The following is a 13,973-nucleotide window of genomic DNA, read 5'->3' as shown; positions in this document are numbered from 1 at the left end:
GGAGACAGGCTTTCTGTAATTCGGAGCTTTCTGGATAACGGGTTTCCGGATTACAGATCCCATACTTACCATGCCTGAGATTCAGCTATTGATTGTTAAATTTAAACATGAATTCCATCATTTGTCAATATTGCCTCTCTGTTGCAGGACACTGATCCATCAGTGTCTTTAAATGACACTGCTTCCAGTTTGAAAGCTCCATCCTTGCTACAGTGCAGTGACCTGTTTTGCCCATTGGCACTCTGCCTGTAGTCAATGCCTACATATTTATCTCCTTTTTTCAATTCCTGGATGCACTTACAAATTGGATTATTGGATGCTAACCTTTTCTCTGACCATGTCTGCCTGCCCCTGCCCTCAGTTCTCACTTTACTGCCTTGGTTTGCTACGTGGCCCTGACACAATATACTTACACAAATATGTGAATAAGGATCCATGTGGAAAATTATATTTATATGTTTTACAATAAAATAAAGTGTATACAGACTTTATTTTTTGGCATAAGGCAAGGGTGTTTTTTAATTCCTCTTGTAGCCCCCTATCCTTATAGGGTGTACTGGCTTTCAAATTGATCTTAGGATACTAAAAAGAGGATGTTTAACCATCATCATTATTGTTGAATAGGATAGGTGAGCATTGATTAACACAAAGCATCAGTTTGCATACCAATATGTTATATGAAATAACAAGATATAGTTATTTGTCAATTGAAAGAGGAACATAATGATAATAACACTTCCCCAATTGCACCAGCTCAACTGATTTATTCTGCAGTTAGTTCTTCATTACAGGTTTAAACAGTAGTAAAATGAAATGCATGTCATTTTCCCTACATAAATCACAAACAATTAAGGAACCTGGAAGAATATGAAGATTTTTTAAAAGGAAATTGTGCTTAAGAATTTAACATGCTGAACTAGTGGTCACATGGTAGTTATTCTGGAGTATAACTAAAGACAAGTTAGCCTGTTGTTTGTTTTATGGAAGTGTGACACTTTGTAAAACAGAATATGTCTTTTTCATCAGAGTTATTCAGATGATTGATGAAAATAAAGAGCAGTTACGAAATCTCTTTCGAAATTATAATGTCATGGATGTCCAACCTGCCACCACAGCCCAAGCACCTGAAGACCTTTCTGCCCTACAGGTAAAGTTACACTGCTTGAGGACTGCATAACCTTGCCAGTACCTGTTTCCTTGCAAGCAAATAACTTAAAATTCTGCTCTAGTGATTCATTTGTTATGGAGTGAGCACAGGAAGTTTTAGTGCCTGAACTAAACTATTAAAATACAGTAATTTGTAATAAGAAAGCAAATGTAACAAGTTGTATCCAATAGAGGATCCTCTAGTAACTATGTAACTAGACACACTTAGGGGTATATTTATTTTATATTCAGTGGAGTGAAACATCACCGGTGATGTTGCTCGTAGCAGCCAATCAGATGCTTTGCTTTGGTTTTCTAACTGTTGAAATCTAGTTTGCCGATTGGTTGCCCTGGCCAACATCTCCGGTAATGCTTCACTCCACTTTCTTCTACACAGCATGATAAATATACCTCTTAATAACTATGGACACATATATTATTCTGGAGACCAAAAGTATTGCCGTCATTAATTTGGCCCTGAATCTACATCAAATAATTTCTGTGCTACACTTTATCCTCAAATGATACATTACTACCGTTATAAGCATATTTGTGTCTACAAATTACAGTGTTGCCTTATAAAAGGTGAGGTACCCAGCACTGACTGGGAAATCTGATGTTGCATCTTTTTAAAATAATGGAATTTTTCTTAGACTGCGTAACCAAATTCAGCACCCATGAAAACCCCGGAGGCCAATGTTTTTCCCATGTGAACAATGTGCCGATGAGTAGTTCTCTGATGCTATGCAGTGGCGTAATCTCGTTAGTCAGATGGGTAGGACTGTGGTTTAGGGGTAAACAGTTGGCAGAATAGAGCTCTTTATCCTTTGCCAGAATGTAGTTTTCTGGAACAACGGAATTGTGCGATCCCACAGATTTCAGTGTGAAAATCCTTATGTGGGGTTTTTAGCTAAAATTCACCTGCAAATGCTGGGGACATATATATATTCCATTAAAACTAATAACAGGCTCCTCAGCCAGGTAAGCTCCATGCACCATAAGCCTTAAGAAATAAGAAACCATAAGAAACCCTTCATGTAAGTTAAGGTAATAACACATAAGGGCACATGTTCGTTGGCAAGTGCAGTGAGCAAAATGCATTTTGAAGGACAATAATGTTTTTTTCTCACAAGGCAGTGTTATTGCAGACTAGTGCTTGGGGCAATTGTGCTGCATCTACAGTAATTGTGCCTAACTCAACAAAACCACAACAAACTGCACTGTGCATTTTGCAACAAACCCGTCGCAATTTCTGGCATTTGGCGTGTAAGGGGTGTCTGCACCTACTACTTCAGGCGCAAGTGTGTTGTGAGCAAAGGAAACCCTGGAGCTACTGCCTGACCAGGAGTTGGCAATAGCCCTAGGATTCCCCTGCCTAAATAGGCACAACAACAAAATGGAAGTTAGGAAGGACTGACCGTCAGTGCCTAGTACCAAAATGAAAACATTTTTACATGCAATGGATTGGGGGGAAATTGTGGGATCCACGGCTGCACTTGAAGATGTACATGAGCCCTATAGCCACACTAACAGAGAAGCTAATGGTTGTGGAAGGAAGTAAAATTGCTGTGTATTGGTGTACAAATTCTGCCAGAATATATGTTTACAGCAATATGCAAGATATGTGATACACATCAAAATTCTATCATTACAGATGGCAATTATCATTTTGGCTATTCTCCTCTTCCTGGCTGCCATGCTTTTCATCTTCATGAACTGGTACTATCGCACTGTGTAAGTAGAGGAGGCCTACATTGCTTACTGTGTAAAAGCAACAAGTGATGAGATAAGTGACAAGACCACTGTTAACTTTTTAATATACACTAATTAAAAATGTTTAATGTAAGGGGATCCCCACCTAAAAACAGTTTTTTGCATAGTGAAAGAAGCTGTAATTCTAAGCAACTTTCCAATATAAAGCAATTACTATTTTACAATAACAATTACAATCAGTGGTTTTAAATATATATGTGATTGCTACTGAAAGCAGTATTTAACGGTTTACATTCTCTGCACTACTGTCTCTGACTCCTGAAACACTGTTGCAAGGCAGTTTCTTAAATCTGATTAAAATACTCAGAGGATGCCTGTTACATTGTTTTCAGCCCTTTAGTCACTGCTCACATGAGTTTTACATTTTCAGCTGGCCAGTGTTGAAGTGCTCATTTGTTTTATTGCTCAATTCACTAAGTAAGGGAAACCACAAAAGCGCCAAAGTTCATGCATATTAGAAACTGACCAAAGTCTGTGAAAAATCTTTGCATCTGTTGCCAGGCTTATATACAGCTTCCATGTTACAGGATAATGGCTAAGATGATAGCAGCCTGTGCAGTAAAAGCCTGTGTGCAGTAAAACATGCCTATAGTTAACGGAAATGTTTTATTTATTTTTAACTATTAAGCTTTAGTAAGGTATCAGATCTACTCCCCCTCGATGGTAGTTCCTGTTTCACTTACAGAGCACAATAATGTTTTGCAGACACAAGCGAAAACTGAAAGCAATAGTGGCTGGTTCCACTGGTAAGTTCTCATTTTTACTTATCATTTCCTTCAAGAAAGTGTTGCAAAGTTCACTTACACAATCATCTGTACTTCACTAGATAGAACCAAACACAGCAGGAACCAGTAAGATTAGGGGGAGGTGGGCTAATGGGGACCCAGAGCCCTTCCATAGCACTTATCAGTAGGGTAACTTGGTCACGCTGGACCCCCACAAAGATATCCTCTAAGGGAGCTCAGTGCAAACAGTCCTTCCTACCGTGCCTCACCTCCTGGCCAGGGAGGGGGGACTTTGATGCAGCAGAGCTGCTGTATAGTTGGTTATGCCACTGGTACTCATGTCCTCTATTTTTTTGGAAGATTTAGCAGTGTGATGAATATGATGCACTACAATACAAAATGCATTGGTGGCTTTATTTCTACCATAGAAAAGCATAATATCAGTCATGTTGGACTTCAGAAAAACTAAAAATGTTCCTATTTAGAACAAAAACACTGACTAAATGGAACTACAGGTATGGAACCTGTTATCCAGAATGCTTGGGACCTGGGGTTTCCAGATAAGGGTGTTGTACAAAGGGGTCTTTCTGTAATTTGGATCACTATACTCTGTCTTCTATAAAATAATTTAAACCTTAACTAAACCCAATAGGATTGATCTGAGTTAGGATCAAGGATCAAGTAAAAGATTCTGGTTTACTATTACAGAGAAAAGGAAATCACTCTTAATCATTGAAAAATGTGAATTATTTGATTAATGGAGTCTATTGGAGATGGCCTTTTTGTATTTAAAAGCTTTCTGGATAACAGGTTTCTGAATAATGGATCTCATACATGTGTTGGTTATTTTTCTCCCCATAAATGTCCAATTCTTACAGTAACTGTACAGTAACCGAGAGAAAGAGAGAGAGAACTTAAGTATTTTCTTTAATGGAATACCTTGTAAAAGGACTACCTTTTAAAAACAGCACTATTTAAAGCTTAAAAATCCCCATGCTGCTGTCAATAACCTGCCATTCTGGTTCATACACTGTAACATTGCTTTGTTTTCAAACGGACACACACTAGGTAAAAGTCCCTTTAATATATCAGACACATTCCATTCCATGTCACTTTCATCTATTAGAAGCTTTTGGGAAAACTACAAAGCTTTAGGAAATAAGTAATAATACTGTACCTGCCTAAGGGGGTCGTGCAGTAACCCCAGCTCAGTAACTCACAGCAAACCAATAAGCACTTATTCTCTTTGGGGAGGGGTGGACTGGACTGGAACATGGGTGTTCTTTATAATGGTGCCATAAATGCTGATACATATTGAAATAAATGAAGTAAAATATCTTATGAGTTTTGAGGGGAACTCCACCCAAACAACAACTTTGCAATATACATCAATAAAAAATATAAGCAGCCTTTTCATGATTCAAAATGTAATAATATGGTTTGGAACAGTTACCTAAGCCTAGACCCCTGTTCTCCTGCTGAGCTGGCTGACTACTTTGAGACTTAAATAAAATGTAAAATTAGACAATTGTCCACAGCCTGCCTTCAACCTGCATCCTCCAAATTCCACAATTCCTTGCACACGTGAATAGTGATGGGCAAAATAATTTGCAGGCATGGATTTGCTGTGAATATCCGCGTTTTGCCATTGGCGGATTATTTAGGCGGCAAAATTTGCAGCGTAAAAATTCAACATGCGACAAAAAATTGGACGCTGCATACAATAATAAATTGATGTCCGCATAAAAAAATGCGTGCGTCAAAATAAATTGTCTTTTTTTACGTGACAATTTTTTTGACGTGGGACATTTTCTTTTGTGGATTTGTCGCCATTTTGCAAATCTTTTCAAAGATTTGCAAATTTTTCAGCGAAGCAAAACGGGTTAGATTCACTCATCACTACATGCGAAGTCAATAAGCAAAGGAACATTACAGTGCAATGCTTCTTGGGCTATGTAGTTCCTGCATGCTGTCTTTAACCTGTAGAGAAGTTGTTGCAATTTGTAACATCAGTGTTTTAGTCCCTCCTCCCTTTCCAGGATTTCAAATGATGCAGAAAGAGAAGAAATGTTTTCCAGTTGGGTTTCAGCATATAAAAATTATATTTATTTATACTTTGTGAAGGAACAAATTAAAGTGATGGATATATTTGTGGTTGTTCTGTTGTGTGGGGCTCTTTAACAAATTTTGGTTTGGAAGAATGGGAGTAAACTCAATTGCTGAGCTGGGCCAGTGCTCCTTTCTATTGCAGCACTGCTTTACTCTACTACTCCTTGTCCTTTAAGTACATGAACATATAACATCTGTATCTTTTACAGTAATTACAGTTTAAACAAGGTGTCACAATTACTTCTTAAACTAACAATAATATACAATAAGAAGGCAGCAGGACTGAATGAGTGTTATACTGTAAGACTGTTTTTTTTCTGTTGCAGGAAACAGAGGATTTATGGACATTCTTGACATGCCCAACACAAATAAATATTCTTTTGAAGGGTAAGCTGCTACTGTAGTACAACTACAAGGATATTAGTCTTAAGGTGTCCATCTTTGCCCGATATGGCCACCTATGTTCTGGGACATGTTGAGTTGTCCTGATCATTTGGTCCTTGTGCCAATGGTTAAATCATAATGATGACCAAAGCAGGCCTTTGGGTAAAGGGCCGCATCAACTTGCTCCAGTGGGATTGGTACACCTGCCTGATAAAAATCTGACCAATTTTCAGCCAGATATCTGATATCAGGGTCCATATACAGGGAAATAAGCTGAAAGGCTGAATCATCAGCTAAAATCTACCCATGTTTGGGCAGCTCTAGGCCAGGAACTCTAGGCTAGGGCAATTCTGTCTCGTGTTGTTTTCTCTGAAGGAGTGGAAGGTATGGGCTATGACCAGGGCCGGAACTAGGGGTAGGCAGAAGAGGCAGCTGCCTAGGGCGCAATGATTGAGGGGCGCCAGGCAGGAGCCTCTCCTGCCTACCCCTAGTGCTACTTTGTCATTGCTTCCGCCACTTGTCATTAGCGGCGGAGGCAATGACCGATCTAAGCACCCCGCCCCCCCTGCACCGCCTCCTGTGCTTTGGCGCGCATGCGCCGTTCGGGGGGGGCGGGGAGGTGGGCGGAGTTGCCCGACCGGGTTGCCTAGGGCGCCCGGTCAGCTTGGCCCGCCCCTGGCTATGACAAGTGCCCCCAGAGCTTTACTGCTCTCATTTCACATTCTATATTGTTACACACAGCATTGTCTCTGCTCTGCTGATTCTGCCTCTGCTGCCCCATGTGCTCAGTCACTGACAGTCATGGGAATTTGGCCTTAAAATACAGACGCATGTGTTTTCTAAGGCTTCACGTTTTCAAAAAAAAGTAAAGGGAAAGAGGAAAACCAAGAATCTGGGAGTTCTGCTTATGCACGGAAATTGAATCGAAATGTACAGCTTGATGTAAGGCCTGTGGCCTAAGTGGTTTCTTCACAGATGTTTAACTATGTTTATATAAGTTTTCTCTCACACTTCTATGTGAAGGCTTGCTGGATATCACTTGTGCCTGCTATTATTGTTATTAAGCCTTAAATGGCTTTACACAGGATTAGCTAAAAGATGATTTTATACACAGCATTTTGTTTTGTGTGGACAACTGCCATTCAATTCAATTCTGCACGTTTCTGTGTTTCTGGCGTTACTTTATTGAAGGTATTGCACCAGTGGTTTGTTTTCTGCGCTTCCCTACAGAATTGTTGACTTTTGTATAATTAATATATTTGTTCTTTACATAGCACATTGCATTTTATATATTTATTAATCATGAGGTTGGCATATTGAACAAGTAAATCACCCTTTTTGTTTAGGAATTTATACTTCAGAAAATTTCCCTGAAAAATTCAAGTTTTTCAAAAATAACACATAATTTGTGATTTATTAACATTTATTAAATGTGTCTGTGACACATTTTCAAGGGGAAGTTAATCCCATCATTGTTTTTGATTTCTCCAAGTTTCAAGTGAAACTTAAACACATTATTGTTTTCCAAGAATGAGCGCCAATGCTCCTAAAATGGCTGCTGGAGCAATTCCTGTTTGGGAAAAATAAAGAGGATTCATGGATACGAACTCCACTTTAAACTAAAAATTTTGACAATACTTTTTTAGACTCAAAATTTTCATATGACTGATTATTATTATTATTATTATTATTATTATTATTATTATTATTATTATTATTATTATTATCATGACATTTTCTAAATACAACGATCTAGTTTAATTTGACTTTATACCATGTCAAGTTTATAGGCCAGAAAAATAAACGAATTTTAGCAAATCAGCCTCTAAATGTAATTTACTATAAGTTTTATGCATAGTACTGGACCTCAAGCTAGATACAAAATGGAATACTCTAATAAGTCTATTTTTGCACATACAGTAATACTGATGGAGAATGATAACTTTCTTTTTTGATAGGGCAAATCCTGTATGGCTGGACCCATTCTGCAGGAACATGGAGCTAGCAGCACAAGCAGAGCATGAAGATGATTTACCTGAGAACCTGAGTGATATCACAGACCTTTGGAACAGTCCAGCAAGAACTCATGTAAGTTGAGATCAATGTAGCCAGCTAACTATAGTGTCATCTGAAGCAGAGGTGCACAAAAGGTTTCTGTGACTGTTTTCTTCTCCCCCGGTTAGGGTACATTTGGTCGTGAACCAACTGCTTCTAAACCTGAAGATGATCGCTACCTCAGAGCAGCAATACAAGAGTATGACAACATAGCTAAACTGGGCCAGATAATGCGCGAAGGACCCATTAAGGTAAGATAAGAATGGTGATCATAAAACTGGAATTCTCTTACTGGTGCTTAGACATGCCCAGGAGTTACCCTATATTACAGTTACCCTATATTTACTACATGAAATACACTTTAACCTATGTCAGCAAAAAACTCATAAAAAGACTGAAAGGAAAAAATTCCATGTACAGGTATAGGACCCGTTATCCAGAATGCTGGGGACCAAGGGTATTCCGGATATTCCGTAATTTGGATCTCCATACCTTAAGTATACTAAAAAATAAATAAAACATTAATTAAACCAAATAGGATTGTTGTGCCTCCAATAAAGATTATTTATATATTTGTTGTGATCAATTACAAAGTACTGTTTTATTACTACAGAGAAAAAGGAAATCAGTTTTAAAATTCTGAATTATTTGATTAAAATGGAGTCAATGGGAGACAGGTTTTTTCTGTAATTCGAAGCTTTCTAGATAACGGGTTTCCCATAAGGATAAGGGATCCCATACCTGTAGTGTATTGTCTATTTATATTCCAAAAAACTCGCCATGAATTTGGTTGGTATAACTTACTATCTGTAGAGAACCATCCATGTATCTTCTCTCATGATTTCAAAAAATGTAGTTTGAAAACAAATCATCTATAAGGGTAAGGACCCACGGAGCGGTTCAATCACCCGCTATAGATCTCTGCCATTTGAGAGTGATTAGTCACCCTGACAGCAGAGATCTGTCACTATCTATCTGTGGGTCCTTACCCTTAAGGGGAGCAATCATCATAGTGGAAGCAATGTTTGTTTCCTCCCTGGGAGGCCTATAGGGCAAGCTGTACAGGGTGCCATTGTGGCCTCTATATGCAGTCCCTGTTGATCTAAATAATGTGCACATTACGTCAGGCACATGCGCATAGTAAGCAAGTGGGGGAGATCCGCACATTATGCACATGTGCACCAACCAACATGGCTGCCCACACCGGGAGCTCCATTCCAGTGCAGGTAGTCCAGTGCTGTTGGGGGTTGGAATTTATTTTTTTCCTAGTGGAGGAAACAATATAGGGGTGATAGGTGCCCATTAAGCAACTGGGTTAATCCTTTGACTATGTTGAAAGACAGAATATAGGCCCCTGTGTGGCCAATTTAAAGCTTGTGGTCAATAAATGATCTTTCCTAGAATCACTATGATGCAATAATAACAGTTACTGACAGTCATGTTTTATTTCAAAATCCGGTTGTTGATTTGCTGGGTTTTCTTATCTCATAATTTGCTCTTAATTCTAGATTACCAAAATATTTATATTTTAAAGTGACTCACTGTGCAATGCTAAATAAGATCACCCTAATTCCAGATGAGTTCTTTATCTTCTCTTTATTAACTCATTTAAGAGAACAAATTAGAATTATTAGAATTCCACAGTGGTGTAACCCAGAATGGTTTTACTGACGTAATCCATTAACCTGCCTGTTAAACTCACACAGGGATCCCTGCTGAAAGTGGTGCTGGATGATTATATGAGGCTGAAAAAATTGTTAGCACAGAGGATGGTCCATAAAGCCACGACCAGTACTGGGGATCAGTCCTCAGTCACAGAGGTAGAATGGCTTGCAGTGATGTACAGGCGGCACGGGGCCTGCTTGTGTTGCCTCTCTGTGTGTGCATGGAGTGCTCTCTGTACAAGTCTCTCACTTTCTATTTGCTTTAATTTCATTCTTTAAAATAAAAAGAATATCTCAGTGTAACAAGTCATATTTACAGTTAAACAACTAAATGGTGAGCATACCTGGAGAATATTGTCCTGCACAGTAACTTAGTAACAGAATAAAGAGCATTCCATACCATGAGTCTTCCAGAATGATGGGGGGGGGGGGGGGGGTTGCGATGGCATTTAGGTTTCTTTTGTGCACAAAAACACATAAATATGATGAACTGTTAATCAGAGCTCCGGATACATCACCAGTGACAAGGGTACATACTGACTGACATAGTCTTGTTATATAAATTGTGTATTCTGCACTGTGAATGGCAAAGTATTTCAATAACAATCCTCTATCATACAGTATGTCTAATAATTTATTTAATCACCTTTATTAACAACACAGGGACACTGTAAATTAGAAATGGATCTTTGCCATTTCAGGGCATTTGGAGGAGTTGCTGATGCCTCATAGCTGTAATCTGGGGTTTGTGCATTGAAAAATAATTTAATTTGGTTAGGAATTCGACATGCACTTAAACAAGAGATATTTGCCTTCTTCCTGCAACCCATAGCAACCAAGAAGCAGTTTATACCACATCTACTTTTAAGTGGGAACTCCACCCAAAAAAAAAAATTTTTTTTTTTTTTTGCATAATAGAAAAAATAATAATATGTATAATAGAAGTAAAGAAACTTTCCAAAATGAATGAAAATTTTAAGGGGAAATAAAGACTTTTCAAGTTTAGGTATTCAGTTAGACTATTTAAAATAAGCAGATAATATACATGCGTATTTCTTTGGTACCATTTAGAAGCTACAGTATAAGCTGCTAGTAGGCACCATGTTTATTCACCACCTGCAGGGTGGAGTATTTGCATCTGGCAGCCAATTTATTTGTGAATGGCCATCCTGCTACCAGATACAGCTGAGGGACATGGAGCATATAGCTCCTAAATGGGACTGGATAAAAAAAAATACATATATAAGCCAGCAGGGCTGTACAATAGATTACAGACTACATACAGGAGGTAAAAGGGTCCTGCACCATAGATCTTACCTTAGCAGCATAAACATTTGCCCAGTACCCTCAGGTTTTCTGGAATATGCATATACTGACATCTTAAACCTGGTTAGAGTTTTGCAGGCCCTTCTGTAGAGGAATATCATGGTTCCCCCTATTGCCCCGGATGATATTGTCCAAACTTGATCCAACTGACGGCCGCTGCAGATGTGTCAATCATGGAAACAGTGAAGTCTAACTAAAGATCCTTGCTACAGGGCCTGTGGGGTCCAAATTTACACCACACCAGAGAATGTTTGATCTTATATTTGTCCTGCAGATGTAAAAAAAGAATGTTACTTTTAACAACAAATTACTGATGGTTGAACGTGATGGACGTACGTCTTTTTTCTACCTAACTTACTATGTTACAGAAATAGCATTTTCTATAAAGCCTGATCCAGCTTCTGCTGTCATTATGGCTGCTTTGCAAAAAGGAATATAATGGCTGCCTTTGAAATGAACTGATGTTATACACAATTTGGTAATTAAAACATGTGCTTGTGTGGACTAAAATGATTCCATGACCCTTTGCCTCACATTCGAGGCTGTTTTATTATGGCGTAGAATAAAATAAACAACTAGTTTCTCTTTCTAGTTTTTATCATCTGAAATGTTAGTCAGGAAGGAACTTCCCCCCCCTTTGCAGCTAATTAAAGAGGCTTCAGGTGGGATTTTTTGCCTTCCTCTGGATCAACTAGCAGTTAAGCAGGTTATATATAGGCTTTAAAGTTGAACTTGATGGGTGTGTCTTTTTTTAACCTAACTTACTATGTTAGTGTCATTTAATCTTCAGTCAAATGTTTATACATTACAGTTGATCCAGAACGAGGAGGATGAAGACCAAAGCCCAAGACAAGGCTCTCTCCGATTCAAGCACAAACAGCCAGTGGAATTAAAGGGACCAGACGGCATTCATGTGGTCCATGGCAGCACTGGGACACTGCTGACCTCTGATATCAACAGCTTGCCTGAAGATGACCAGAAAGGCCTTGGCCGATCCTTGGAGACACTGAATGCAGACAATGGTGCTTTTAGTGACAGAAACGCTCGCACGGAGTCTGCCAAGTCTACACCAATGCACAAGCTTAGAGACACCATCGAGGAGGGTCCTCTGGAGATTACAGAATTATGACTAGAGGTGGCCTCATTGGTCTAGCAGTTAAGAATGTACTGAACCAATACTAAGGCATCAAAGCACAAAGGAAAGAGTCAAGCAAGCACAAACGCCTGGCCCCTAATAGGCCCCTAAGCCTACTCTGCCTAATGTTTAGTGCTTCTATAGAAGCATCGTTTTCACATTTTACAGAATCTGTGAAACTGGGATTTCTGGCAATAGATCAAAGATCTACGTGTGGTTCTTTAAATCATAGCAATAGGGCAAGGCATTGAGGAATTTGCCTTAGATGATATAATTCTGGGCTGTCTAACAGAGAGATGCCAAAAATGGCTCAGTACCAAGATTTTCTTTTCTGCCGGCAGTGGAAGACTTTGGATTCTAGAATAACTCATTCTCTGATCTCAAGAAAAATGAACATTAAAGGAAACACTGCCTATAGGCCTTTGAGGTCACACAGCAACATCTCCTGGACTTTTCCAAGAACTCGCTTCTGTAGTGCTTACCAAATGTATGCAAGTCTCAAGATGGCATTTACAGGAGCTCCAAATGAGCTTTATGTGTGCATTTTATGTTCCTTTTTAAGTCAGTGTGTTTTTTTGTGATTATTATTTTTTTATGTTTGTTATGAAGAGGGTGAGAAGAAACCAGATAAAGTTACTGAATCACTTTGGCTACATGCTTGTGTCTGGGTAATTACATCTCAATAACATGGCCCCCAAATGATCTGATAATGTGACAAGAATAATGCAGTATTTATTCCTCAGTAGGTGCAAACCCACCTTTGAAGCTGGTGTCAGTTAAAATCGGTATTGAACAGATAAATGATGTAAATAAATGACTAGTAACGGGAATAATAATCATGTACAGGTATGGGATTGATGGCATAACTATAAGGTACCCGCCCCCATAGAAAAAACTTTCTGTCTGTTAGTGTGGAGAGCACCTTACTATTTAGTGTCAGTACACAGAAGTGACCGTCCAGCAGTTCAATTTAGAGACATCTGGGCTCTACAGATATTGTCAAACACCACTTCCATAGTTTTACCTGATCAGTAACATTACACACAACAAGTTTCCTTCCTATGTTTGCTCTCTCATGCTATACCCTTCATCTTCTTCTATACGTTTCAACTTCATACCCAGCCTGCCTTAACGGTACAATATAACTTGAAGATACTACACACCTACCAATACTAAGCAGCTGGGAAGTACCAGGCTCCCCACAACCTTGCACCCCCCATACTCACTAATGACCATTCCAGGGAGGTGCAGTGGGGTGTTACAGTTCACCTTGGCCCACAATGTTTTAAATTCTTATACGGTAACTAAATGTATAAGCTTGTCATTCTGTATAGGGTTTAAGCTCCATAGATTCTGCTCACCAAGAAATCCAAAAATGTATATACTTTTGTAATATACTTTTACATGGGAAAGAGTATGAGCGTAAAAGGGAGTTACCAGTGGGGGAGCAGCTATATCGCTCTACAGTACAGAAAAACAAATACCTACTCTCCCCATGAATTCACTTGTTACTAAAAGACATATAAAACCCAATATATATTATATATATATATATATATATATATATATATATAGAGTCCAAAATGGGGAGCACACCACATGATAGTACTAAACCTCGGTGCCAGAGCAGAGAAATCTTCTAGCCAAGCAAAAGTG

At 38.8% G+C, this 13,973-nt stretch overlaps 1 protein-coding gene across 1 annotated transcript in view; it reads left to right on the top strand.

Moving 5' to 3' along the window:
- cdh23 (cadherin-related 23) overlaps positions 1–12,972 on the top strand; it is a 465,229-nt gene extending 452,257 nt beyond the window's left edge. The window contains exons 60-67 of the mRNA XM_031906723.1: positions 1,027–1,147; positions 2,801–2,880; positions 3,625–3,665; positions 6,080–6,140; positions 8,096–8,225; positions 8,321–8,443; positions 9,899–10,012; positions 11,994–12,972. Coding sequence (XP_031762583.1) covers positions 1,027–1,147; positions 2,801–2,880; positions 3,625–3,665; positions 6,080–6,140; positions 8,096–8,225; positions 8,321–8,443; positions 9,899–10,012; positions 11,994–12,311 — 988 coding nt within the window. The 3' untranslated portion in view covers positions 12,312–12,972. The remainder of the gene's footprint in view (positions 1–1,026; positions 1,148–2,800; positions 2,881–3,624; positions 3,666–6,079; positions 6,141–8,095; positions 8,226–8,320; positions 8,444–9,898; positions 10,013–11,993) is intronic.
- Positions 12,973–13,973: the final 1,001 nt, after the last annotated feature.

This window comes from Xenopus tropicalis, chromosome 7, assembly GCF_000004195.4.
Source record: "Xenopus tropicalis strain Nigerian chromosome 7, UCB_Xtro_10.0, whole genome shotgun sequence".
Taxonomy (NCBI): Eukaryota; Metazoa; Chordata; class Amphibia; order Anura; family Pipidae; genus Xenopus; species Xenopus tropicalis.
The sequence above is the reverse complement of the archived record's forward strand: the minus strand, read 5'-3'. Positions and strand labels throughout refer to the sequence as shown.